This window comes from Medicago sativa, chromosome 1 (assembly GCF_051527215.1).
Source record: "Medicago sativa cultivar Bolivia chromosome 1, Bolivia_mono, whole genome shotgun sequence".
In the NCBI taxonomy this organism is placed as follows: Eukaryota; Viridiplantae; Streptophyta; class Magnoliopsida; order Fabales; family Fabaceae; genus Medicago; species Medicago sativa.
In genome coordinates, this window is record NC_140749.1 from 15,273,359 (window position 1) to 15,299,479 (window position 26,121).

General features: G+C 34.2%; 2 protein-coding genes and 1 long non-coding RNA gene across 3 annotated transcripts in view; 1 reads left to right on the plus strand and 2 right to left on the minus strand.

Moving 5' to 3' along the window:
* Positions 1 to 1,159: 1,159 nt before the first annotated feature.
* On the minus strand, positions 1,160 to 1,805 carry LOC146953013 (uncharacterized). Its single transcript, XR_015007990.1, has 3 exons — positions 1,668 to 1,805; positions 1,407 to 1,562; positions 1,160 to 1,369 (listed from the first exon to the last, which is right to left on the minus strand). It is a non-coding gene; the product is annotated as an uncharacterized LOC146953013 (long non-coding RNA).
* A 6,549-nt stretch (positions 1,806 to 8,354) lies between these two features.
* On the minus strand, positions 8,355 to 10,478 carry LOC146953014 (rust resistance kinase Lr10-like). The gene is made up of 2 exons (XM_085707492.1): positions 9,704 to 10,478; positions 8,355 to 9,593 (listed from the first exon to the last, which is right to left on the minus strand). The coding sequence occupies exons 1-2, from the start codon at positions 10,350 to 10,352 to the stop codon at positions 8,479 to 8,481; spliced, it is 1,764 nt and encodes a 587-aa protein (XP_085563618.1). The 5' UTR covers positions 10,353 to 10,478; the 3' UTR covers positions 8,355 to 8,478.
* A 1,480-nt stretch (positions 10,479 to 11,958) lies between these two features.
* Positions 11,959 to 26,121, plus strand: part of LOC146953015 (LEAF RUST 10 DISEASE-RESISTANCE LOCUS RECEPTOR-LIKE PROTEIN KINASE-like 2.1) — a 40,098-nt gene continuing 25,935 nt past the window's right edge. Inside the window, exons 1-2 of the mRNA XM_085707458.1 lie at positions 11,959 to 13,236; positions 16,878 to 16,910. Of these exons, the coding sequence (XP_085563584.1) occupies positions 12,273 to 13,236; positions 16,878 to 16,910 (997 nt within the window). The 5' untranslated portion in view covers positions 11,959 to 12,272. The remainder of the gene's footprint in view (positions 13,237 to 16,877; positions 16,911 to 26,121) is intronic.

Sequence of the window (26,121 nt, forward strand, 5' to 3'; positions counted from 1 at the left end):
TATTATTTTTTTCAAATTGATTTATTTTATTTAAAAAAAAATAATTTTCATCAAAATTGTTTAAGCAATGCTTGAATCTTGATCAACGTAGTAAATTGATGAAGATGAACATATCTGCCATCGATACCGTAAATTTAGACATAAAATTACCTTTTTCATTTCATAGCACTGTTCCTATAAACCGCAAACCTCTATCTTCCGATGATCTATTTCCCTTTAATTTTATTTTTTTGCTTTGCAACAAGTTATGCCTCTTCTTTACTTCTTTCTTTGATTTCATCTAGGCACTCTTTCATTATTGTGTATGAAAATTGCTCTTTAAGACATTAAAATTGCTCTAATGCATCTTGAAATTACTCATTTACTCCAACAATAAGGGCACAAGTCCTCATTCCAGAAGAAGCAGGTATTTGTAATCAGTAATGGATTATAGTGAAAATCTCCTTGGAAATGCAAGAGGAAGTGGACTACTTCCGAATTGTGGAAGGAACCACTATAATTTGCTTTGTCTCTCTCTCTCTCAATATCTCTCTCTCTCTCTCTCTCTCTACTTGTTTATCCGCTGCATTAGAATCTGATCATTGCTCAGACTCTCAACTCTACCAGGCTCTGATTTAGAACTTAGTTTCAAAACCAGAAAAAGAGAACACAACTCAACCCCCCCCCCCCCCCCCCCCCCCCCCCCCCCCCCCGCTCTTGTGTTTTTCTCACCTTCAACTGTCACCTGTTCATTAAAAGTGGACTTCTCTTTCCTACTTTTCCTTTTGGGTAGTTATGTTATCTTGGTCATTGTTGACCATTCATACCATCCACAAAATTCTTGTGCGGTTTTTGTGTAGATGATATGATGTTTAGTAGAGACTTTTGATTATCTATTTATGATTTTTTTTTACAGGATTCATGTTATATATATAATCTGAAGTAGCACAAATAGGATTCAAATTATATAATTTGAACGAGGGCAGTTTAGGAATTTTGGAGAGCGTGCGAGAAATTAGTAGGGTGGAAAAAAATTCAAATTTTATAAGGTAGATTATTTATATAGGCCACTGGACAAAAACTTATGCTTCTTTTGTCCCACAATATATGTTATGACAAAAAAAATTCTCATTTTTTATGTGGATTTACGATATCAATCAAACGAGAGAAAAAAAAAGTCTTCCCGCACAAGACATGCCTAAGAAGATTAAAAAATGTTACACTGTTACAACATGAAAACATAACAACCAACCAACAAGAAAAAGAAAAAATAAGCCAATTTACAACACTTAAGCGAGGAATGAGATTAAGCCTCCAAAAGTTGCAGTCAAAATCGAACCTATCATATTTCGATTAAAACCACTAAAATGGTGATGCTTAAATTTTTTGCCTAAAGAATGAAGTTTTTTTCTTTTTCTTGAAGAGACCTGAAGAATGAAGTTGTTCCTCCTTATGTTGAAAGAAATATAATTATTTTTCATCTTGAATTTTTGTATAGTATTCACAAGCACCTCCAACACACTTTACAAACATAAGAGGTAATGCCTCTGGACATTCTTCGTCAGTAATGCATAGAGAGGAAGCTACATAGATAATTAAGAAAAATGGATATTTTACTCAAATGTGAACAAAAAATAATGTTATAAGATAGACTTGCAAAATAGAAAATGGTGTGAAAAATGACATACCTGCAGTAAGAAATTGAGATAGAAAGATGATTAAAGCATAAAAAAACAGAAGATTTTGAGCCATATTTTTCCTCCTTTGCATGTAACAAATAGACTTTTTTGGTCATTTTATAAGTAAATATTTCATGATTTGTTAGCTTCAATTAAATAGTTTTTAGCACTTATGAGTTGCAAGAAGCCATTTATAAAATGGAAATTAATAATGTTAAACGTCTCTATTCAATATGTTGTGTGTATCCCTTTAGCTCACTCAGGTGATCATCTATCACATAAAAATGTTGATGATCTTTAAAGTTCATTTTATTTCTTTACTAAACTTTATTATATTTTTTATTTATATTTTAGCCTTTTGTAGTAGACAACGGATAAATCCCAAATGAGAAGTAGAAGCAAGGAATGATGAAAAAAATTAAATGAATTGAATAAATCTATAATAATAATAATATAAGAAAGGAAGATGTTGTAAAAATAAAACACTACCCTTCTTTAAAAAATTGACACATCACCAAATCAGGGTTATTTTTATTTCATTGGTAAACAAATAATATTAATTTTGTAAAAAAAAAAAAAGAGATTAATAATTTTTTTCGTGGTGCAAAAGAGGGCATTAATTATTATTATTGTTATTGAAAAATAATAATAATAATAATAATAATAATAATAATAATAATAATAATAATAATAATAATAATAATAATAACAGTTTATTGAAAAACAAAAAACTGTCTTCTTTTAATAAATTAAAAAAATTAATCATGTATGTACAAAATTGGAGAAAAAGTAGAATATGATGAAAAATAGTACATATAAACAAACCAGCTAAAAAATGATGATTTTTTTTTACAATTTTTTTCACAGCTAAAACAAATTAACATGTCTAAAAACATACACATATATGGTTTAAATATGTAAATCATCTCTATAATTTGATGTTTTTTTAGTTTTCGTCTATGTATCTTCTTCTTTTTTTTTTCTTTCTAAAACAACCTCCGTAAGTTAATAACTTTTTCCTTTTTGTCCTTTCCGTCAAACTCTGTTACAAAAACGCCTTGTTAGATAACGGCGTATGACGTGGTGGATGTTGACTTGGCTAAACACGCTTATGTGGAATGGCAGATAATCCATGAATATATTGAAGGTAAGAAAAACAAAGGAAGGGGGTTGAATTGTGTTCTCTTTTTTTGGCTTTAAAACAGGGTTCAAAGTTAGAGTCTGGTGGAGTTCAGAAACTGAGTAATAAACAGAGTCTAATGCAACGGAGAAAACAAGTAGAGAGAGAGAGAGACAAAACAATTATACAGATTCCTTCCACAAACCGGAAGTAGTCCAATCCCCCTTGCACTTCCAAGAAGATTTTCACTATAACCCAATACTGATTACAAACAAATGTTCAAGCACACAAGCAAGAGACTTCCTATTGCTCAAGCAAAAAAGCAAGAGACTTCGTATGCTCAAGCACAAAAGTAAGAGACTTCTAATGTAAACAAGTTGCAAAGAAAAGTGTTTGAACACTTGATATACAATCAGAGGTGTTCACAAAATACAACACAATTCAGACTCTTAATTAGAAGACTTCACTTTATTCACCTGTTTCTTCTTCTTTTTCTCTGCCTTATTGCTCTCAAATAGTCTTGGATAGTGCTTCCACTAGTCTTTCGTCATGGCTAAGAGTGTCCTCCAACACCTCTTTTACTTCATCTCGCCAAAATTTGAAAAGAATCTGCACACTCTTAAAGGCTGGGCAGAATGGAGAGAGGGATTGGAAGCATGAACCAAGATTTGGCATAAAGGGAGCTTGTCACTTGTCAAACTATCATAGCAGGTAGTTATGCGGCATAGAAACAGTTGCAGACATAGATTGATGAGAGTTGTTTTTGTCAAGAGTAATAGGTGCAGATACAAATTGGAGCCAACACCTTGACCGAATCCAAAGCCTTAGTGGTAGACACAGAAGTGCATGAAATAATCAAGACTATACGAGTCAAAATAGGAGTAGCATCCCACTTGGCTAAAAGAGATTGATCCCAAGCTCCTTTGACATTTAAATTATAATGAAATGAATAATTTTCCTTAAATGGTGGTTCAAAATTAATATATATCATAAAAATATTTATTTATGTTAAAATAGATTAAAGTGTAGTGTATATTTAATTATTAAGGGAGGGGGTTGTAATACAAACATCTCATAAGGGAGGCGAGTACAAATTTTTCGTTTTAAGGAAGGGGAGTGTATATTTTAACATTAGAAGAGAGGTGAGTGTAATTCAAGCATCTTTGAGAGGAGGGGAGGGGAGTGTAATTTACTCTTATTATTTCTACATCAATTATATTACTTTTTGTATGAATAATGCTTTTTTACTTCCCAAGTCTATGTTGGAAGTCAAGAGTAATAATGATAGATGACTTTGAAGTAGGGCCGGGATGCAAAATTATTATAATATGAGGAAAATGATTTAAAGAATTTGACATAATCCTACAAGATCCTTCTCAGATATTTTTATAGTTCTCTCATATAGGGATTTTTTTAAGGAGAAAAATAAACATCCATGCAAGGTGGAGGCTATCATTCTCTTCATGCTCTTTTCCTTCTAAGTAAAGACATACAAGTTGTTTGAGTGGAGCATGAAAATGCAAAGGCTATCATTCTCTTCACGATCTTTTCATTCCAAGTAAAGCCTTACATAGTGTTTGAGTGGAGCATGAAAATGCAAGGTGGAGGCTATCATTCTCTTCACGATCTTTTCATTCCAAGTAGGGATGGGAATAGGCTAGGCCGAGCTAGGCTTTGCAAGGCCTAAGCCTGGCCTGCCATATTTTTTTAAGCCTAAGTCTGGCCTGCAGCCTGTCATAGGCCTACTTTTTAGGCATGAGCCTGGCCTTCTGAAAGCCTGATACGGCCTGCTAGCATGTTTAAAAGCCTATATCTTATGAACATCTTTAAATAAGCAATGTGATATAAGTTTAAATGGACTAGGGAACTAATAATTTAATTAGATTAAACTATCTTTTGATAATCAACACAAGGTTTTAGGGATTTCGACTATATATTGTATCATATTTCTATTCTAGTATATAATAATACATTTATATATGCAAAAACTTATTGTAATAATAAATAATATTATTCATATTACTTAAATAGGCCGGCCTAATAGACTTAAGAGGCTTTCTGTGAGGCCTGTGGCCTGACCTCTTTAGATAAATAGGCTTAAAAAAAGCCTAGGCCTTCTCTATTTAATAAAAAAGCCTGACCTGGCCTAGCCTGTCGTAGGCCGGCCTGGCCTATTCTCATCCCTAATTCCAAGTAAAGCCTTACATAGTGTTTGAGTGGAGCATGAAAATGCAAGGTGGAGGCTATCAATCTTTTCACGATCTTTTCCTTTCAAGTAAAGTCTTTACATATTGTTTGAGTGGAGCATGAAAATTTCTATCTAACACGTAATAAAGATATTTTGGGGTAAAATAAGTATAATTCTCTTTGCAACAAGTCGTTGAGTTCCATGCTTTTTCTCCAATTAATTAAGCGCTATTGCTTCCCAGTTTAAATGAACCAGAACCAACATTGGGTGTAAACCATTAGGGTGCGTTTGATGGTCAGGATAGAGAGTCAGGATATGATAAGCATTTCATATCCTGTTGCAATCTTTTGTTTGATGCACCGATAAGATATGATAATTTATTCCATTTATTTATTCTATCCTATCACTTCTTTGTAATTTATATCTAAGTTTAGGCTGGGTTAGAATTATCCTATCAAAGGTAACAACTAAAATCTTTATTTTGCCCTCACCCCCCACTCCCTTCTCTATCGATCGACTCTTCTCTCTGTTGCTCTACCTCTTCCTCCATAACTCTTCAACACCATTTCTTCTATGTGTTACAAATCTAATCCCAATTCATCAATATAATCCCCTTTTCCTCAACATGCTTAATTCTCAATTTTCCCTCTTTTTTGGTTATCTACGTTGTAGTGAAGTCAAATTGAAAATAATTGTTCTTTTGTTAACGCCAAAAAAAAAATTTTGAAACAAATTGTTAAGATGTCAATTGGTGTTCGATTAAGAAGAAAAATCTGAGCTTATTGTTTATCAATTATAACATATGCAGGTGGAGATTTTATTTAATTGTTGGTTGTAGCTATAAGGTATGCAATTAATGTTGCTTTCCCATTTACTCGTAATTTACGAAAATGGTTTCTAATGGACGAAGAAGTGCTGTAACTGACAAAGGAAGAAGATGATTAATAAAGGAAATTATAATTTTATATCATTAATATGAATTTAATTGTATTCAAGGGGGAATTAATTATAATGGTATTTTTGTCATTTAATTCTAATATATATGCTATCATGTTTATTATCATGTGTGTATCAAACACATGATATGATAAGCATTTATCCTGTCTATATCCTATCCTGTCTTTATCCAGTTTCATATCATATCCTATCTCTATCATATCCTGACCATCAAACGGACCCTTAAGGTATGAAGCCTTAAAAAAACCTCATGCTAACATAATTTTCAAAAAAAGGGGTAGTCATAAAAAGATGGTTGCACCCCGTCGATTATCGCCCATAAGACATGATATATTGTCTATATTATTACAATTTTTTTGAAAGAAATATAATTACAAATTATAACGGTAGAAATATGGAAACATATTATTGTTTCGGTCTCCAATATGAACGGGGATTTTCGTTCCAACCAAACAATTCACATTACTTATTTATAAAACAATTAAAATAGATAAAGATAAGGGTTAAGATTTTGCAATTTAATATGTTTGCAACAGAGCAAAGTTTACCTGTTTTGATTGCAACATGTTAAGCGGCGGTTAGGATTCTTCGAATCCTCACTATTTATTTGTTTGAATTACGTAACAGTCAAGTCATATTCAGCTTTTAAACGGAATTTATCCAAGTGATAAGTTCGTGGGATTTTACTACATATAACTTATAGCACTTTATTTTAGTATAATGTATGAATTCCTCTCTTACAGGCGTTGTGAGAAGAGTTAGAGCCTTACGAGGCCAACACCCCACATCTCCGCAAGAGGTACGGTAAAGCCAAATACATTTGTATGTGTGTTCACAATTTCAGGTACACATAAAGCCATTCTATATGGCATCCAAGTCGGGTTCATCCCACTTGTGAACAAGACAAGCAGAGAGCCCAACCCGGCTATCACTCATTCCCACATCGGTTATGTGAGCGCACCAATTGCAAATATATCATCCGGCTTTACAAAAGAGTCCAATGCGCCTCAACAGACACATCGAGACCGGGCACGAGGCCGGAAAAGACCCTCCACTGGGGAAAAAAAACCTATTTTGAGTAACTTACAAATATGTTTCTATGGTTTACTGGTTTTACTTAACCATTTTGCAAGACAAAAACGCAAATATACATTGACTGGTTGAGTTAAGGCAAGGCGAGTAAACGCCAAAATACAACAATCGAGTCTTACACATCCACGCCCGAGGGTATACAAATAGGGCGTGGCATGTAGAAAATGAGGTATACCTTAGTTTTCTCTCTTTGCCTTTACATGAATCCATATTGTTGCGTCCAACAAACAGTTCTCTTTCTTGCATGACTTTCGGCGTCTTGAGCACGATGAGGACTAACCTCGCAACCATTTACTTGATCAATCTCCCAACATGCAAGCCTTCTACCATCACTTACCTCGACCTTTATATGATGTGCATTCGATAAAAACGTGTAAATTGTCATTTTTCACGATTACGATCATTTACCCTCAACATTTATATGATTAGCAGAATAATTTAACACCATGCAATTAAAAGAATGACACCAAAATAGTAATAGACCACCACTTTGACCATTATTACTAACAACTAAACAATTATCAAAATCAAGCAAGTATCGAAATTCATCTGTTTTATTAGAGTGGATTACAATCTCATTGAGAAATAGAACATCCGACTTAGAATAACATACTAGGTATTTTAACTTAGGTTCAATCCTACGATACTCAATTTTTTTTTTCCAACAATCCTGATAATCCCAACAAACACTAACCGACCTTAAAAGTCTCACCACAACAAAACAAATAACACAACAATTGGAACAACAATAATTCAATCCAATACACACCTTTGTCTCTTAGATTTAAATATATATGATAGCAATTGGATGGATCACGAGATGCAAAACACGATGGAGAAAGCAAAAGAAAACAGCAGTACCTTTATCACTTGTATTAAAATATATTTCTTACTATTAATTGATTTGGATAATTACAAATCTAATGAAGTTAATCAAATAGTGATAAAAAAAATAAAAAAAATAAAAGAAAAGTAATAGTGGATTAAATAACGAAATATGCGATAGTGGCCTGGCCTGTCTCTTATGGATAAGTGCCAGGCTTCTGGCCTCCTCAGGACCATATGAAAACGAAACATAGGTCCCTAAAAAAAAAAAAAAGTAGAACATAGGTTGCTATGGAGCGTGAGGCCATATTACAGATCCAACTAGCACTACTCTTGGTAAGTATATCGTCACAAACTCAAAAACAATATTCGAAAATTAAGTATGGCAAATATATTGGTAAGGGAAAAAAAAAACAAGGTTTGTTATTTTAACAAACTTGTGATTGACTATGATATACATAAAATATCTATATTTGGGTTTGTTAATCAATATATGATATTCTTTACTTTACACTTTAATAATTTGGGTGCTTCTTGCTCACAGATGATATTATTCACAAATATAACACTTAGTTAAAAACTAACAAAGTCATTGACAATGAACAATTATTCAATAAATATGTATAACCAATATGTATCTATTCTAGTTCTTCAATCACCTCCAGCTCCAAATTCATACGTTCTGCAACAATATTAGAATTTATATTAGTTGTAATTGTTGGTCCGAACGGATTAGTTGGTACTTTTAACTTGTCCCCCTCTCCTTGAAGCATTTGTATCACATATTTCATTGTCGGGCGATGCAAAGGGTGCCATTGGATACACCATAGTCCCACAGTTGCCAATTTTTTTGGAATTCTAAAATCTCCCTCTTCATCAATAGGGATTTGTATATCTCCTCCTTCAAGCAAGTTGTGTATCCAGTCAGGATACTCAACTTGTATGTCTTCTTGACTACCGTTCGTTTTTGTATTCTTTCTTCCTCCAACCATCTCCAGCAATAACATACCGTAACTGTATACATCTGACTTATATGAGACATTTCCAAAGTTTCTTGAAAAAACTTCGGGTGCCATGTAGCCTAATGTTCCCTTAGCCGCAGTCATGGATACAATACTTTGATTTTTGGAACACATCTTAGCCAAACCAAAATCAGTGATTTTTGGAATGAAATTGTCATCTAGCAAGACATTATGAGGATTAATGTCAAAGTGTAGAATTCTTTGATCACAACCTTGGTGGAGATACTCAATGCCCTTTGCTATGCCTAGAGCAATTTGTTGCAACTTATCCCATCCAAGGAAATCGTCTTTGTTGTTAGGGGGAGAAATGAATTTCTGCAACGAGCAATTTGGAAAAAAGTCATAGACTAAAGCACGACGAAAACCATCTGCGCAGAAGCCAAGCAAACGAACGACATTGAGATGGTGAATTTTGCCCATGGTTCCCACTTCATTTATGAATTCCTTCCCATCTCCCTCAGCATTATTAAGAATCTTCACGGCTACTAGGATTTGGTTCGATAATTTACCTTTATAAACAGCTCCATGAGCCCCTTCGCCTATCTTATCTTTGAATTTATTTGTAATTCTCTTTAAGTCTGCATAAGAGAACCTAGTTGGCTTTAAAGCCCTATAATCCTTCAAAAAGTTTTCAATTCTTGTATGATCTTCACTTTTCATCTTAAAATAGTGATATGTTTTAAAACTACAACCAAATATAAGAACAAGCACAATTGAGCCAATGATTGCACCTACAAAATAAACATTCAACATCCTTAAAAAATTCTCCACTACATAAGTGTAAAAATTTCTCTTAAATTTCAAATCAAATGAAAGTATAGAAGTGATTAATGTATCTCACCTGCAGAGGATAAAATAATCTTCTTTGATTTGTTCTTGCATTTAAAGCATCCTTTGTGAAGATTTGTTTCCGACCATGATAATGAGATTGAGGTTTGTCGTATCGTATACCCATATAAAGATTCTACCGGAAGAATAAGGGGTGAAACTCGTTGAGACAATTTGGTGCAGGATACAAGGTTCAATTCAACGATATCGTTGTCAAATGCTGCCATATAAATTGGACAAGAAATCATGTCCTGCTGCTCATCTCCATACAGTTGGTAGTCCTTTGTTAGATAGCGTTGTCCTAGCGAAGAACAATTAAAGAAACTAATATTGGTAAATTCATTTAATTGCGGATACATCCCAGAACCACCAATAATCTGAAAAGGAAATATTGATGAAGAGAAATTGGACTGAAGTAAGAGTCGTGGAAGACAATTTTCAGGATCACGTGCTTCTAATACTTGCGATGTGTAGTTAATGTCAGTTATAAGGAGTTTTATAGGGACTGGGTAAGCAGGTATTTCGAGAATCTTCTTGTTGTCATGTGTACAAGATAGATTGAAAGGGCATCCAATGGATGGAGGGATATTCTGGCCATTGCCAAGCAAAGGTAGTAGCAATGATATTGCTATTATGAAGGAAGAACTATGACTGCAAATCATTTCACACTTTTTTAATGTTTGAGTGGTATCATGTTTACTGATCTTATAGTTATACTATCTCAAATTACTAGGGGGCAATCGAGATGGTTAATAAAACTCAAATTACCAAGTCCAAGACAATGTTATGGTATGAATATTACTCCATCCATCCATATACAGGCCTCCTTTGCTTTTATTTACATTTTTTACGAAAAATTGTTAATTAATGTACTCCCTCCGTCCCGGATTAACTGAGTCATTTAGTAAAAAAAAAAGTGTCCCAAAATAACTGAGTCATTTCAATTTTCAATACTACTTTCATCATTCCCAATTCAATATATTTCACTTTTTTCCCCTTTATAACTCTAATTAATACTACTTTCATCATTTTCAATTCAATATATTTCACTTTCCCCTTTATTTATACATTTTTCTTAATAAGTGTGAAATGAGTCAAGGGCTCAATTAATTCGGGACGGAGGGAGTATCTATTTTATGTGTTTTTTTTTTTAAAGATCTACTCCCTCCGTTTCAAAATGAGTGTCATTTTAGACTTTGACACACAGATTAAGAAATGGAATGAAATAATCATTGGATATAACATTTTTACTAAAATGCCCTTACTTTATAAGAAAAAGACAAAATTAAAGTTGAATTGAAAATTGTGTGAGAGAAAAGTTGAGGGTAAAGTTGGAAGAAAAAAATTAAAGTTGTATTGGAAATGTAAAGTAACATTCATTTTGAAACAATTTTTTTGCTAAAGTGACACTCATTTTAAAACGGAGGGAGTATTGTTTAACTCATCTTCACGGCCACCCAAATTAACACCCCTTTTTCAGGTATAAACATATGTAGGGTTTATTGTTTAACTCAAATAAAAATCACATTGTTAAAGTTAAACATCTTAGTCAGATTCAAATTAGAAATTTGTGAATTTTGTAATGAAATTTCTTATTGTAATTGTGTGACGCAATTGCAGATATCAATCATCTCATTGAAATAAATGGTTGCGATTGTTTTTTATTTTTAAATTGGATAAAAATTGAAAATGTTAGACCTCAATTCAACAGGCGAGATCTATTAATGTGAAATTACGTCATTAAACTTTGGTGGTTGTCGTTGTCTACAACAAACTACAAAATACATGCAAAAACATTGTTATTGGACATTTGTTAGCAAGATTCAAATTAGAAAAATTTCCTTAATCCATCAATTTTTTTCCTAAAACAATTTTGGATTTAGATAAGATTAAGTAGTATTTTATTTTATTAAAAGGAAAAATGTGTTGGGAAGCACGGGTGAAGAAAGAAGGGGTGGGGTTGTGATAAATAAATGGTTTTTGGTTAAAAGAGTGAGCTAATAATAATAACAAAATGGGTATGAATAATCTCGACAGAATTATTAATTTTTTTTTTTGACAAAATTATTAATTTAAAATGGTAAAGTATGAATCAAAACTTCCAAGTGCAGGTCAATACTATGATGACTTTGACCTTGAGAAAGACATTTTTTTATTGGCTTAAGTGCATTTTTGACACCTTAACTTTTAAAAAGTTACGATTTTGACCCCCTAACAAAAAAAAATAGCAATTTTGGCCTTAAGCATTGCAAGACCAAGAACGAGTTTATCCATTTAATAAGTTACGATTTTAAAAAGTATTTAAAAAGTTACGATTTTAAAAAGTATTTTAACAGAATTAAACTTTGCAAGACCAAGAACGAGTTTATCCATTTAATAAATTTTTTTGATCTGCGGAGAAACTGATTTGGTATTTAGAGAAATAATTTTTTTTTTAGGGAATTTAGAGAAATAAATTTGTATCTCTGTTTCTCCGAATGAAATGTTCAATTAAATAGAACCACTATTAAGAGTCCTCTTCTACAAGTCCCCTTTCTGATAACCTCAGACCAAGAAGTGAAAAATAATTATCTGCAAAAATCATGAGGAGAGGGATATCCTTCCCCTGCTCTACGGAATCAATATCACTATCATGCTTCCTCCAAATTGTGATGGTGGTTGCTGTGCTACTGTTGCATCATCATCATCAAACATGTTATGCAATTACAAATACTAATAACCAAACATATTGTCCACCATCTTCCTGCGGAAAAATCAGCAACATCAAACATCCATTTCGACTTAAGAATGACCCAACATCATGTGGTGATCCGAGGTATGAGTTATCCTGTGAAAACAACATCACAACCTTAACTCTGTTTTTGGGTAAATACTACGTGAAGGAAATAAACTACAAAAACTACACAATTCAGGTAGTTGATCCCGGAATTGAAGAGGGTGATTGCTCATCCATTCCTCATTACCTCTTAACATCAACCAATTTCTCTTCTTACAATAGTATCAACGAGGATGGCCATCAATATCAAATCGATTATGGGTATTATGGCGTGGGATACGCGTACATAATATACTTGAAGTGTAGCAAACAAGTGAATGATGATCCTGAGTATGTGGATACAGCTCCCTGCATCAACTCGAACTCCAAAAGCTATCATTATGCTTTTGCTGCAGACTTCTACGTGAGGGACTATGAAGATGAAAACGATCTTGGGTACGAGGAGTCTTACTCTCGGAAAAACTACTTGTCAGCTGGGAGATTAAAAGATTACTGCCAAGTGAAGCTTGTTGCTATGACATCTTCGGTTTTTCCTAGTGTCAGTTTCAGAGAACATGTACCAGATCGATCCCTTTCATACGAGGAAATTCATGGAATGCTACTCTACGGATTTAGCCTATCATGGATCAGCAGTGCTTGCGAAGAATCTTGCGGCCATAATATAGACTGCGGCTTGAATTACAGCACCGGACATATTGAATGTTATGAACCAGATCTAAATGATGATTTTTGCTATTATCCATTTGGAATTGAAGCCCAGAAAAGATGTGGTAAGAAATACTGTTTCTTTTTATTTTTAGAAATTCGGTAAGAATAACAGAATTGGATATATTACCCTCAAAATTATAACTTATTCAAGTATACACTAATTACCCATGTAAACGAGTATGAGTAAAGATCTTTTTCATTTGTCAAAGTAAATTGAAAAGGGAAATGCTAACCGATGCCCCGAGGCACTGGTTAAGCATACTAAAAAAAGAAATTATATAGTAGTTAATGCATTGAAATTGTGTAATTAATTTATAAAAAGTCAAAAACAGTTTCCCTTTATGGTAATAATTTTCTTTTTTGGTGTGCTTAACCAGTGCCCCGGGGGCACCGGTTAGCATGACCCGATTGAAAATATAATTTGGAGAGAAATAAACACAAAACAAAGATAGTGAATGCTTTTAATAAATGAGTCCCACCATCATTAATTATTGTATACTCTGAAGGTGAGAAAAACACGAGAAGGGGTGTTGAATTGTGTTTTGAAAAATTCTTCGTTTCTCCTAAAAACTAAACACACTGATCAGAAGCTAAGTGAAACAGCTTCTGAAGTGATAATCAGAATCTGAACGCAACGGAATAAAACAGAGAGAGAGAAGAAGAAAGACACAAAGCAATTATACTGGTTCCTTCCACAATCCGGAAGTAGTCCAGTCCCCCTTGCACTTCCAAGGAGATTTCACTAGAATGTAATATCTGATTACAATTGCTCAAGCACACAGCAAGAGACTTCTTTTGCTCAAGCACACTTTGCAAGAGTCTTCCTATGCTCAAGAACACAATCAAGAGACTTCCTTTACTCAAGCACAACTTCAAGAGACTTCTAGCTAAACAAAATTACACATAAAATTGTTTAAGGTTGAACACTTGATATACAATCAGAGGTGCTCACAATACAAATCAGATACAGACTCTAAGACTTAAGAATTTCTAAGATATGACTTTGAGACACATAAATTCTAAGTGAATGCAGAACAATTTCAGCAGAGGTTTGGCACTTGTACTAATATTGAGAGTCTTTTGTTCAGCATTACCAAATCTCTAAGTCTTCACTCCTTTATATAGAGGTGTGAAAGAGAAGTTTTGAAATTTCCAGCACATCAAATAGTCGTTGTTGAAGCTTGATCTTTCACCAATAATCTTTTGCCTGATTTGGTTGTTGTCCTATGAAGAACCAATTTGAAATCCATTCCCATTGTGAAGGAACATCTTTGCAGGCATAGCTGTTATTCTGGAGCTGTTTTCTTGTCTTGTAGTGTGGACACAAAACAGAGTAGTGGAGAAGGTGGTTGTACAGTTTGTACAAAGTACAGTGTCAACGCTTTTTGAAGATAAGACTCCAATGCCTTCAAATCTTCACCAAAATGACCGTTGCAACCATCCACTAGTCTTCTGCAGTGTTTTCGAATCCAATAGACCTTTTGAAGTGTTGATCCTTGAATCTTTAGCTTGTGGTGATAATCAGCTTCTGATGAGCTTCAGCTTATGATGAAGTCGCTTCTGAACTATCCGCTTCTGATGACGTCATCATTCTTCAGGCGCACTTTTGTCTTCTGATGCTCTTTCATATTGAGATGCACTTCTTTTCAGATGCTTTCAAGCTTCCTTTTCTTGATTCCTTAGCTCTCTTTTTGTTCTTCAGAACCTTTATATGATGTAAATTTTTAACTATGGTCCTGTACACTTGAACAAAAATTGGCTAGTCCAATTTACAATTTTTAATACTTTGTTATCATCAAAACTCTTTAAGGTTCATTGTTAAACACATTTTGTTCCAACATACTCTTTTTGAGATCTTTTGTGTTTTTATTTTTCCAAATGAAAGAAATGGAGATAATTGTAAATTGAGTGGATCTCATCTCATCGAGGAGTTAAGATCCTCTCCATTTATATTCATCTCCATTTATTTCATTTGGAAAGATAAAAACACAAAAGTTTGAAAAAATATAAAATAATTAATTATGGTAAGACCCATTTAGTGGTAGGATCGTGAGATTTTTTGTCGCTATCTCTCTCAAAATTGCATCCTCCATTTATTTTACCAATTGAAAAGGATCTTTTCTCAAAATCGAGAAAGGATCATTTCCATTTATGAAAATAAATGAAAGATGTCATTAGAGAGAGATCCACACAAAAAATAGAATGTGGGTGCTACTACTAAGTAAATCCCACCATAATTCATTTTTTTTTAATTTTTTCAAAACATTATGTATCTTTATCTCTCTAAATGGAGGAAATGAAGGACATAAATGGAGAGGATCTAGACTCCTCAAAATCGGTCATGCTAACAAATGTCCTTAATTGTGTAATTAAACCTAACCGTGAAGCTCAAATACTTCAAAATTAGTGAAGTACCAGTATCTGGTGCTTAATTTTATTATATTTTTAAAACAATTGTTCGATACATTTCAAATACGTGAGAGATACGGAAGTGGGAACCGATACTCATGAGATACGAGATTTCTATTGTTTTGTTTTGTTTTGTTTTTTCTTTAAAAAAGGAAGAAGAAGATGAAACATGATTTTTTTAAAATGAAAAGACATTATAATATGTACATGAACTTTGCATATATTGTGCATTGTCTCTACCACCTGAGCAAAGCACGAGGACCCTTTTTGGGATATAATATAGTAGTAACGATGTTTTCTTTTTCAAATGTATGTAATTGATTAATTGTCACTATATTTATTATCGATATTACTCATTTATATATCGTACAATTAGATATTTAATTTTCTATTAAAGTATCACAACATATCATATCTTAAATTTTTTTGTCAAAAAAAAAAAATCATATCTTAAATTTTAAAATTTCTTGTATTGTCATATCAATGTCATATCTTATCAAATATCTAGGCTTCGTAAAATTAACAATATACTTGTGCACACCCTTGCTCTGGGACACGCAACTGATGAAATTCAAAAGTAAAACCCTTTAATTTACATTTGAGCCAAGCTCAAGAGATTGATATATTTAATTTATTTGATTCACATTTGCTTCGTGATTGCTTTTTTTTTTTTTTTTTGATGTAAGCTTCAGGATTGCTAAAATTCACATTATATTCCTTGATTTTTATATAGAGAAAATGGTTACCAACCAAATACCATAAAACCTCTCGTGCATTACACAATCACACCCAAACATATCTCTATATTGTTGAGCTTATTTTGAGCTTATAAATAACAGTTTATGTAAATAAATAAGTTTTTATTAACAAAAATCATATCTTTATAACTGTTTTTTCATAAAATATCTTAACAAGCTTATAAATAATACATAAAACTTATTTTTTTTTGCATAAGTTGTTTTATATAAACTCTAAAATAAGCTAATCCAAACATGCCCTTATTATTGTAAAATACACTCCTAGCAAACTAAGAATAGCATTCTACACCTGCCAAGAAAAAGGCCAATAGAAAAATAGATGTTGAAGGTGAAAATGTAAAGATGTATCCTTCCAAATTGTAGTAAATAGTCTAATTGATAAAATACGTTATTCAACAAATTTATGAAGATACAAAATAAGTCAAATATAAATAGTGCAAAAATTCTCTCAAAAAAAAAAAAAATAATGCACAAAATAGTTATTTTGTTATATTCTAAAATATTTAGAGCTAATATTATTTTTGTTTGTTTTGTAGACCGACTGTCAAAGCGGCTCATATTAGTGCAAGGTAATAGGAGTTATCTCTTAAATAATTATTCTTGTCAAAAAAAAAAATCTCTTAAATAATTATTATTATTCTTACTATCAAAAAGACATGCACGTGCCTGTCTTTCTGCATTTTTTACTAGGGATGTCAATGGGTACCCATAGATACAGATAGTATTATATTCGTCCTCGCCCCGTTGGATAAATATGATACCCGTGCCCGCCCCGTACCCTCCTGGTTACCCACTATGTGGGTACCCGCGGGTATTGAGGTATCCATGGGTATTCATGGGTACCCATCAATTTTTGAATTTATTTATTTTTTGGTTCAAATAATAACTTTTGTTAATTACAAAAAACTTCAACTTTTAAACATTCATACATAATCTATTCAAAATTTCATAAATCATACTTAATCCATAAAAAAATTCATGATTCTTACATAATCCATATGATATGTTTTAGAGAAATGATATTTGTACAACCATTTTGTAACAACTTTTTGACAATATTCTCTCTCATACTTACATTATGTTTTTACTCACTCTCTTTCTTTTTCTCTCTATTGTTTTTGATCAATAGAAATAGAGAAAATGGAAGTTGTCATGGAAGTTGTCATCGATGGTTGTTCATATATCATTGCTCTATGTTTTATGATATGAATGAAGTAGAAACAGTGAACTTAATAAGATGAATTAAAAGAATCAAAAATAAAAATAGGTTATTAATAAAGAATCTTAGGTGGACGGTAAATTTCCTTCAATAAGGTAACAACTTTAAGTAATAAGGTAAGATATATATGTATATTTTAATAATTTACTTAATTTATTATCAGGTATGGGTACAATCAAATCCGTGTCCGTATCCATATAATGATGGGTAGTCAAATACCCGTTTATTATACCCGTGGATACCCGTTTAGCTACCCGCCCCGTGCCCGTGACGGATTTTACCCACGGGTATCCGTGGGCATGGGTATTTTTGCCACCCCTATTTTTTGCGCTAAAATTTGAAATTATGAACTATGTTTTTTTTATGTAATTTTAATTTTGATTAAAACTAAAAATATAAATGTTTGTTGTTTTTTAGTTATAACAAATCAAATTAAACATGATTATCTATTTCAATAACACCAATAACAATCTTTATTATAGAAAAAGTTATTTAAGGGTATAATTGGGATAATAAAAAAGTAAGTATAAATATACTCATTTAGTTTGTTACAATTTTTAAATGATAAAAAAAATCAGACATATATATATTGATACCGTGTTTGTTGAAGTAGATAAAATAGTCACAAGAAAGGGGGGTTTGAATTGTGACCCTTTAAAAATTATCCTGAAACTTAAAAGTTATTCTCAAGTAGTTTACTTGGAATGATTAAGTTAACTTTCTGAACTCAGAACGTTCTGAAGTTCATACACAGAAACTGATTAATAAAGTAAATGTGTTGGTGTGTGTTGTGTATACTGAAATTAAAGAGTATAAGGAAGAAGGAAAGAACACACAGAAATTTATAGAGGTTCACCCAATGTGGGCTAGTCCTCTCCTCACAATCTTGTGAGAGTTTCCACTATGATGCTTGAGATAACCTCTCAAGTCCTGCACCTTACAATCTTTGTTCACCTGAACAATTACAATCCTGTATTCTCTAAGCCTCAGATGGCTTGCACCTTCTTGCTAAGTTACCCACTTAGACTTTTACAACCTTTGCTCAAACTAACACTTTAGTACCCCTAAAGCTAGATGAGACTTAGTTACAATTTGTATGGAAGTTGAATGTTTGTGAATCAAACAGAGGAGGAAGAAGAGAAAGGAGTTATCTTAGAGATAACAAGGAGTATTGATTTGCACTAAGTAATGAAAGCCTTAGAGATTGATCAATTTCAGTTTGCAAGAGCTTCAAACAAAATCAATGTTGTTTTCTTGTATGCTTTGCAATGATGCAAGTAATGCTGAGCCTTTGAACTGTATTTATAGAGTCCTTGGGCTCATATGGCCGTTGTGGGGTGTCCAATGGTGTTATGCCTTGTGTCCTGGGTCCCACAAGCCTTTACTTGAAATTCTGGGCAAACATTCTGATCTCTGATGAACTTCAGAATGTTGTTGCGTTCATGATGATCTTCATCTGGGTTCATCATGTTCTTCATCTGGGTTCATCATATATGAATGAGAATATGAAGTTCTGGGCGTGTCATATGCTTTTCATATGAATTTCTGGGCAATAACCAAAGTATGGACTTTTCTTCATACTTCAGAAAGTTCAGTTGCCAGATCTGTCTTGGAACTTGGTGCAGGAGGATATAGTGGGATTCTGCATCTTCATACACAGGCTTTGAGAGATTGTGTGGTCCTTGTTCTGTACTAACTCTCATACGTGTCTATCTCTGATTGAGCAAGATGAAGGTGAGAAAAACACAAGAAGGGGGGTTGAATTGTGTTTTAGAAAAATTCTTCGTTTCTCCTAAAAACTGAACACACTGATCAGAAGCTAAGCGAGAAAGCTTCTGAAGTGATAATCAGAATCTAAATGCAGCGGAATAAAACAGAGAGAGAGAGAAGAAGAACGACACAAAGCAATTATACTGGTTCCTTCCACAATCCGGAAGTAGTCCAGTCCCCCTTGCACTTCCAAGGAGATTTCACTATGAGTAATATCTGATTACAAATGCTCAAGCACACAAGCAAGAGACTTCCAATGCTCAAGCACACAAGCAAGAGACTTCCTTTGCTCAAGAACACAATCAAGAGACTTCCTGCTCAAGCACAACTGCAAGAGACTTCCTAACTAAACAAAATTACACAGAAAATTGTTTAAGGTTGAACACTTGATATACAATCAGAGGTGCTCACAATACAAATCAGATACAGACTCAATGGACTTAAGAATTTCTAAGATATGACTTTGAGACACAGAAATTCTAAGTGAATGCAGAACAATTTCAGCATAGGTTTGGTACTTGTGAAAATCTTTGTGAGTCTTTCGTTCAGAGTTCATGCATTACCAATTCTCTAGGTCTTCACTCCTTTATATAGTGGTGTGAAAGAGACGTTGTGAAATTGCCAGCACACCAAAGAGTCGTTGTTGAAGCTTGATCTTTCACCAATAATCTTTTGCCTGATTTGGCTGTTGTCCTATGAAGAACAAATTTGAAATCCATTCCTTATCCAAAGGAACATCTATGCAGGCGAAACCGTATTCTGGAGCTGTTTTCTTGTCCTGTAGCGCGGACACAAAACAGAGTAGTGGAGAACGTGGTTGTACAATTCATACAAAGTACAATGTCAACGCTTTCGTCCAAATTGCAAACACACGCCTTCAAACACCTTTGAAATGACCGTTGCAAACTCCACTAATCCTTTGTTTGTGTTTTCGAATCCAATAGACAGCTTTTGCATTGATAATTCTTCAATTCTTGATTCTTTGCAAATCCAGTTGATATTCAGCTTCTGGTGAAATGGCTTCTGATGAGGCAGCTTCTGATGATGCAGCTTCTGATGATATGACTTCTGCAGCTTCTGATGACGCAGCTTCTGATGATGTGGCTTCTGGACCTCTTGTCTTCAGAAGCACTATTCTTCAGGAGCAGCTTACTTCAGGAGCGCTATTTCTTCAGGAGCAGCTTGACTTCAGGAGCGCTTTTTCTCTTCAGTAGCAAGTTGCCTTCAGGAGCGTCCAAGCTTCAAATTTTTGTTGTTTCCATAGCTCTTTATTTGCTCATTCAGAACCAATGATGATGTAACTTTATAATTATGGTCCTGTACACTTGAACAAATATTAGCTAGTCCAATTTACAATTTTTAATACCTTGTTATCATCAAAACCCTTTAAGGTTCATTGTTAAACACATTTTGTTCCAACACAAGACAGATTTGCTTTGCTTTGGCTTTTGCTTTTCACCTACTGTATTGTTCATAAAGTAAGCCTGTGCTGAGCTGAACATTCTGACCATCAGAATGTTCCATTTGTTTCACTTAGGATGATTTGTAAGACTACTATTTGATGTAATCAAATCCTAATAGTGAAACACATTGAAGAGCAGTGAATATAACATCTAGGATGATATTCCATTGTGAAATATACCTAGGACTTTAATGTTCATAGTCTTAAATGAACATAAAGTATCCTTTTTGACATAATCGTTGTATATGCCTTTATTGCTTGATTGATCCATGCAGAAGTACTTATCTTGACATTTATTTATGTCACATGTGCCTTGCATGACCTTGATCCATGTTCTTGAGATTCTAGGCTTGTATAAAAGCAACCTTCTGATCTCTTGTGCGAACATTCTGATCTCTGAGCAACATTCTGATCTAACTTTCTGATCTCAGTGTTAGATATTGAATTCAAATGTCCTTTGATTTTTTGATTCTTGGTATGATTTAAACCTTGTTCCTGTCTTAGTAAAACACTCAAGAGCACAAGTTAAATACCAAAGAAATAATCAAAGTCCATTAATTCTTTAATCATATTGGTTTATTATCTTTAAAATTAATTAGGGATTTTGCCTCAACAATCTCCCCCTTTTTGAAGATGATAAACCTATGATTTAGGATTAAGGATTTTGATTATATATATGAAGAATAACAGAGCTTGAAAATTTATTTTAATGCTCCCCCTCATTTTTATAATCCATTATGCAGAGTTTTTAAGAACTTTAAAAAGCTCCCCCTCAATTTCATAATTCATTGCATAAAATAAAAAATATGCAGATTTGAACCAAACTCAATATCATTCATTAATGTAAAGCATGAAATACAATTACATGAATATATGGTTCAAAAACAAAAAGAAATTCAAAGCATGTGATCAAGCAAAAAGTGAAGTTTCTAACTCCAATAACTAGTGATCACTAGACCTACTTAGGGCCTAAAACTAAGAAAAACTTAAGACTTAAATCCTAAAGCTTCTCCCCCTTTAGTCATCTGCAAAAAGGATAGGGAGGACAACACAGAAAGATGGATTCAGGGAGTAGAATCCCCAGAATCAGAGGATGGTTCTTCATCAAAGATGGATTGGTCAGCAAAGATTGGACCAGGGATAGCCAATCCAGGAGCATGGACATTGGTAGTCCAATCAGCCAAAGCACAGACAATTTTGTGTGTCTTGGTGGAGACCCTGAGTGCCCTAGAGGCCAGCTTCTCAGCCCTTGAAGGCTTGGCAGGTGCAGTAGGTGGAGCAGCATCAGAAGCTTCAGCTTTCTCTCTGTTGGCAGTCACAAAGGTGTTGAGGGAGTCAAACAGAGCAGCCATGTTTGGTAGCTTGCTAGTGGTGGTGGTTTTCATTGGTGGTGGAGGTGGAGTGTATGAAGGAATGGTGTCTGGAGTAGGGAGATTAGAAACCAAAAAGTTGCTTGCACCAGCAACAGATCCCATTGTGGAGGATGAGAGGTTAACATTCTGACCAGTTTGAGCCATGAGCTGTACCTCAGCAGAGGGCAAAGATCCTGAGGCCATAGGCACTGGATCTGCTGACAGCTGGCTAACTTGAGCAGGAAGAGGCTCATTTGATGCATTCAAACCAGCAGAGACTTGAACATTCTGACTGACTGGAACATCTTCAGCAGGAATTTCAACATTCTGAGCTTCAGAGATTTCAACATTCTGACCTGCAGCTGGTTCCTGGGCATGTTGAGTGGTGTCCTGACCATCTTGGAACACTTCATTATTGAAGTCAGTGTTGACATCTTCAATGTTGAGATCAAACCCAGTTGTGAACTCCATTTGTTCAACTTGAACATCTTCCTCCATGGACATGTTTGAAGCTAGGATCTCAGCCACTTCCTGAGTATCTTCATCAACATTCTGAGCTATCTTCTCAGTATTTTCTTCAACTCTTTGATTTGGATCAACAGAGTTTTCATCAGCTTTCTGATGACCTTCAGCAGTTTCTCCAACTTTCTCAACAGCTTTCCTGGCAAGCATAGCTTCAAATTCTTGACTGCTTGCCTCAACCAACTCTCTTGCATGTTCAGCAATATGAGCAAAAACCTCTTGCGCTGGAGTAGGTTTTCCTTTTTCAGCCTTTTGAGAGCCTGAACCAATCTCCTTCTTGGCAGATTTGTCAGCTTTCTGCTTCTTTCTTATTTCCTGAACTTTCTGATCAGCAAGTCTCTTGACTGATCCAGTCTTTTGAGGAGCAGGCATGTTGGATGAAGTGATGTGTAGTTGTCCCAAAGTCTTGGATGAGAACTTCATGAAGTCCAACTTACGCTCTTCTCCTTCAAGAGGCACTTTTGCCTTTTGAAACAAGGGAGTCAAATGCATTCCATAGGGCAAACCAGCAACAGTTTGTTTTATGGCTAAACAGGAATCAATCATGTGTTGGATGATGATATAACAGAGGTTTAGCTTGGTTTTGTTCATGAGGTGGTAAATGATGCACAGATCTATGTCAGAGACTACATCAAAAGAGCCACATCTAGGCATCAAGGTGTGTCTAATCATGTTATGAAGAATTTTGGGGGTATCCTCTAGATTAGTGGAATTGAAGGTTTTGTTTTCTTTGGTGTACTCAACAATGAGTTGGTTACGGTTAACTCTAGCCTCATTAAACCAAAGGCTAGAAAACATTCTTTTACCTTCATTTGGAATGTTCAAGACTTGAGAGAGAAAATCTTGGGTTACCTCAATCTTTACACCTTTGACAGAGGATATGAGAAACTTCTCATTGACATTCTTCTTCTCCTTGAATGATAGGTTGGTGTAGAATTCTCTGACCAGTCCTTCATAAGTATGTTCTTGAAGAGTTACAAATTTTGTCCATCCTTGAGGTTCTGTAAACTCTTTCAAGTTCCATGCTTTAGTCTTCAAGCTTTCAAGGTCAAAGTACTTTGCCTTGCTCATTGGTCTAAAGGCAATCTTCTCTGCTCTCTGAGCCTTCATAACAGCAGCAACTCTGGCAATGTCTTTTCCTTTGCCATGCTTCTTAGAAGAGATTTTCTCTTCTTCTTCTTGAGTCTTTTCTTCAGACTCTTCCTCATCACTCTCATCATCATCTTTCTGAGAAGATGAACTTCCTTTTGATGGAGAGGGAGTGGCAACTTTCTTACCCCTCTTTGAGTACACTCTCATAGATTTCACTATCTCAGAGAGAGTTTGTTCAGAGTCTTCTTCCACTTTTTCTTCGTCTTTCTCTTCATGGACTTCCATCTCTTCTTCTGGATCCTCTTCAGAGTCTTCTTCCCTTTCATCATCACTTGAATCTGTCTTTTTCTCTTCATCAGAGACAAGATTCACATGAGAAGCCTTTGGTTCATTAGAGGATTTCTTCATCCTAGTTGACCTTCTGGTAGGAATGGGTCTAGGTTTGGTGATGGATTTCTTAGAGGCTTTTGATTTTGAAGATTTGGGTAGATCAAAAGCAGGATAGATTACATCTGGAAGAATAGTATGAACAGGGGTTTCACTCAGTGGTTGTTGATCAGAGGATTGACCAGCAGCAGCGTTTAGTGGTGGTGATTGAGAACGTTCCACTTGAGGAATTTCTTCATCAGAGAATTTTGGAGTGGTTTTGGTTCTTGCCATGTTCTTCGTAAGATAGAGAGAGAGAAACAGAGGGTTTGTAAATTTTTGTGAGTTGAGAAGAAAGAAGTTTGGATTGAGATGGTTGTAGAATAATCAGAAGTGGTTACTGATTATATAGACCAAACGTGCAGAAGGGAAAGAGAGAGGGAGAGAAAATGATAGCAGTTTGCATTGGGAAGGAGGAAACTGCAGAAAAGTAACGGTCAGAGGAGAGAGAGAGAAAAGTAGCCGTTTGTGGGAAATGGAGGGATTGGTTGATTTGATAGTTCAGGTTTTACATGGTGGTTAAACCTTAAAATCATCTTCTTATAACCAAACATTAAATGCTTGAGATTATAGAAGGATTTTTGAAGAAAGTCAACACAAAATCTCACGCATGAGATAGTTAACCCAGAAATCAAGTTTTGAACATAACTGAGATTTGTGGACATCCTGAAAGGATGAAACTTAGATGAACAAACTTGTGAATGTTTTGATTGTATGAATGTTAGGATGAACATTCTGATCATATGAACATTCTGAACTCAGGAACATTCTGAGCTCAGGAACATTCTGATGAATGTTCTGGTTGAGATAGATCTATCTGATTTGCATCAGATGACATCAAGGGGTTTAGTCTAAGGCCCTTAGTGATCTTTAATAAATCTTTATTGGGATTTTTCATGATTGACAATTTTTCTTTAAGAAAATTGAATCTATCCTCAACAAGGGGTTTTGTGAAAATGTCAGCTAGTTGATTTTCAGTATCAACAAAGCTTAATGCAATATTCTTTTTCTGAACATGGTCTCTAATGAAATGATGCTTTATTTCAATATGTTTAGACCTAGAATGTTGAATAGGATTCTTAGAAAGATTAATTGCACTTGTATTATCACAAAAAATAGGAACACTTGTGTACCTTAATGAGTAGTCTTCCAACTGATTTCTTACCCATAAAATTTGAGAGCAACAACTAGCTGCAGATACATACTCAGCTTCAGTTGTGGAAAGAGCAATGGTGTTTTGCTTTCTGCAAGACCATCCAATCAATGCTTGTCCCAAGAATTGACATGAGCCACTTGTACTTTTCCTCTCAACTTTGTCTCCAGCATAGTCAGCATCACAATATGCTACAAGATCAAAACTAGAACCTTTTCTATACCAAAGGCCAAGATCAGTAGTACCTACTAGATATCTAAAAATCCTTTTAACTGCAGTTAAATGGGATTCTTTTGCACAAGTTTGAAATCTAGCACATAAACCTACTGCAAACATAATGTCAGGTCTGCTAGCAGTCAAATATAATAATGAGCCTATCATGCCTCTATATTCTTTTTCAGAAATAGATTTTCCACTCTCATCTTTATCTAAACTTGAAGATGGATCCATAGGGGTAACCATGATTTTTGCCTCATTCATTTTATATTTCTTAAGAATGTCTTTGACATATTTTTCTTGACTTATGAAAATTCCATTTGGATGTTGTTTGATTTGTAAACCAAGGAAGAAACCAAGTTCACCCATCATGCTCATCTCAAATTCACTTTGCATAAGGTTGGAAAATTCTTCACACATTTTCATTTTGGTGGCACCAAAAATAATATCATCCACATAAACTTGAACAATAAGTAAATCAGAATCATGTGTTTTTCTAAAAAGTGTGGTATCAATTTTTCCTCTTGAAAAACCATTTTCAATTAAAAATGTGCTAAGTCTGTCATAC